At 40.0% G+C, this 2,663-nt stretch overlaps 1 protein-coding gene across 2 annotated transcripts in view; it reads left to right on the forward strand.

Moving 5' to 3' along the window:
• errfi1b (ERBB receptor feedback inhibitor 1b) overlaps nucleotides 1–2,663 on the forward strand; it is a 9,391-nt gene that overhangs the window by 1,507 nt on the left and 5,221 nt on the right. Inside the window, exon 2 of one of the 2 annotated variants that reach the window (XM_014001677.1) lies at nucleotides 2,447–2,610. In XM_014001677.1, the coding sequence (XP_013857131.1) occupies nucleotides 2,564–2,610 (47 nt within the window). In that variant the 5' untranslated portion in view covers nucleotides 2,447–2,563. The remainder of the gene's footprint in view (nucleotides 1–2,446; nucleotides 2,611–2,663) is intronic. The other variant, XM_014001678.1, reaches the window with a different exon arrangement.

Here is a 2,663-nt window from a genome sequence, read left to right on the forward strand (position 1 = left end):
TATATATATAGTCTAATTAAAACAAACCTAAATAATCTGCAAACACTGTAAACTAACTACACTCATAAATGTGTCTAATTGAGTTATAGGCCAAGTTTGTGTCTTACAAACAAAAGACATTCTTCTGCTAAATAAATGTACTAAAAGTATGACTGTTTTCTCAGACCAAGAAAATCTAAAACACTAATCTGATGTAGCTGTTTAGCCATAAAAGCTGTGTTCTGACGTTTTTGTCAGTTTTATTGTATAGTGACATTGTTTGGTTGGCCTATAAAGTTTGTTATGTAATTAGTTGTGAACTGACAAATATTTGAAGTGACAAATTAACCCACTTTCCTCTTATTTTACTGCTGTATGCTGTATGTCCATTATCAGTGTAGGAGTTTCGACTAAACTGCCTGAGACAAATTTTCAACTGTTCTGATAAAATACTTTATGTTGAGTACAGATTGAACGTCCCAAAAACCTGATTAGTTTTTTTTAAATGACAATTTTTCTTCTTTAACAATAAAGTTAAAGTTGTTAGGTTTAACTAGGAAGTGAGCCCAGTTCCGGACGGAGGATGAAGCTTTTGTAAAGAGGTTTATTAACAAAATAAACAGCTGACAAGGCAGCAAAAGTAAATCCAAAAACACAAAGGAGTCACAGGGAGCACGAAGACAACTTGACAGAGGACAAGCCACATAATGATCCAGCGAGGGTGTGTAGTGTAATTGACTAGTATTTAAACTAACAGAGGTAATGAGGAAATGATGAACCTGGTGGCAGGACTGATTGGAGATGAATGAACAGGAGAGGTTGATTGAGAATAGACTAGTAAATTGACTGAGGATACTGAAGGGTGGAAACACAGGGAAAACACAAAAACAACAAAACACGCATCCTCACAAAAGTCATCTGTTTTGATTATTTTCATTATTAAGTCTTTATATTATGTCCTGTCAGCTGTTTTCTAAAATATTTTAGGAGTTGTGGCCTACAAACACTTCATGCTTGTATCTAAATGAGTTCATTCTGTGAATTGAGGTAACTTATTTTATTCTAATGTAAAGCACATTCACCATGTAAGCACACAGTAATTAGCTCATTTGTAATGGTTTTGCTCAGCCAATAGCCTGGAACAAAGGACAGCCGGCGCTGCCAAGGACGACACATCAGGGCTCCTGCACGAGCTTGAACAAACTGTTTTTCCCCCAACCTGCACTTGGGGCCAGCGCTCGCGGTCTCCCTGCGAGCGTTGTGCGGCGCAGGCTCATGCTTCGGTCGTGTCAGCTCGTCTCCATGGCAGATCTCGAGTCCTAACCTCATGGGAGAGTTCGCTTGTATTTTCAGGCTCGCTCAGCTCCGCATCAAAGTGGCACAAAGGCCCATTCATGGCTGAGAGTGGTCCCATTCATGAACCCTGAGTAATTGCCCGGAGAATTCTGAAATGCTCAGCAGCTTCCATCGCCGAGGCTCACGGGTGGAAATGACGCCACAGACCGTTGGTTTAAGGGGGACATTAATATTCAGAAACACTCATCAGACCCTGTTTTGTCTGTAGGAGAGGAGGTTGTCTTTGCGTGCTCTGCATTGTTTGCTTCCCACTTAATCCATCAGACATCTGATGACTGGTGTGGAACAAAGCAGGAGGTTTGAGAAGCGAGCTGGTCTTTACGTGACGTTAAGATGTGTTCTGTTAGAATTACTGTTTGAGTTTAAACGTGACATCTTTAACTTTATTGATCAAGGCGGACTCTAAATGTTTTCAGAACTAGACAACCGACACAATCTAGAGATGTTCTGATTTTACTCAAACGTTTTTACTTTAAGGTCTTTTTCAGCTGCTGATTGGTGCAGCATTTTCTGACAGATCTAATAAATAAAACAGATCAAACCAAGTGTTTAACCGCTCTGCTGTGGTTCTACTTCAGACGTAGTGTTTCAGCATCACGTGAATGCTGCACAATCAGCTCCTGTTGTGAAGGCGGATACTGCTGCGTTTCATGGTCAAAGAGAGGAAGCGACATTAGGAGTGCCCCCCCTCCCCCCCTTCATCTCCCCCTTTCTTTCTCCCCCACATTTGACCCAGAGGTTGTGCAATAAGCTGGAACTACAAAGTGATCCGACTGTCCAGCTGTCAGAGCAGACTGAAGTCATATACTGGGCTGGGAGGAATATAAATGTGAAAGTCTGTCATCAGTTCATTTTATAAATTGTTTTTGGGGGATTAGTTACATATTTGTCATTTTGTTGCACTAAAAGGCACAAGATTAACTTTTTTCTTTGCATAAAGGTTTTCATGTATATGAATTTTTATTATTGCGAGCCTGACTTTTTTTTCTCAAGATAGTTTTTTTTTGTTGGCTTTAGAATTAGGTTTCTGATACACCTCATTAATGTCAAAGATGTGTTTTCTTCATGCTCTGCCTCACCAGCTCTAACAGGGTTTCTTTTGTCTGTCCAGCAGCTCACAGCTGCCTAAAATGATCCTGTGATGGATTTATTCAAGCCGAACTGTGCCGAAGCTCTCAGTAAATATCTAATCAAGCTGGAGTTGTAAGGGAACAATATTGGTCACAATATGGATGGAAATCAGAACAACTTCTGGGGGCAGCAGAACATCAACAGGTAAACGAGGATTGAGTTACTTTTTGCAACAAGAAATTTAATAATAATAATAA

This window comes from Austrofundulus limnaeus, unplaced genomic scaffold (genome assembly GCF_001266775.1).
Source record: "Austrofundulus limnaeus strain Quisiro unplaced genomic scaffold, Austrofundulus_limnaeus-1.0 Scaffold10, whole genome shotgun sequence".
Taxonomy (NCBI): domain Eukaryota; kingdom Metazoa; phylum Chordata; class Actinopteri; order Cyprinodontiformes; family Rivulidae; genus Austrofundulus; species Austrofundulus limnaeus.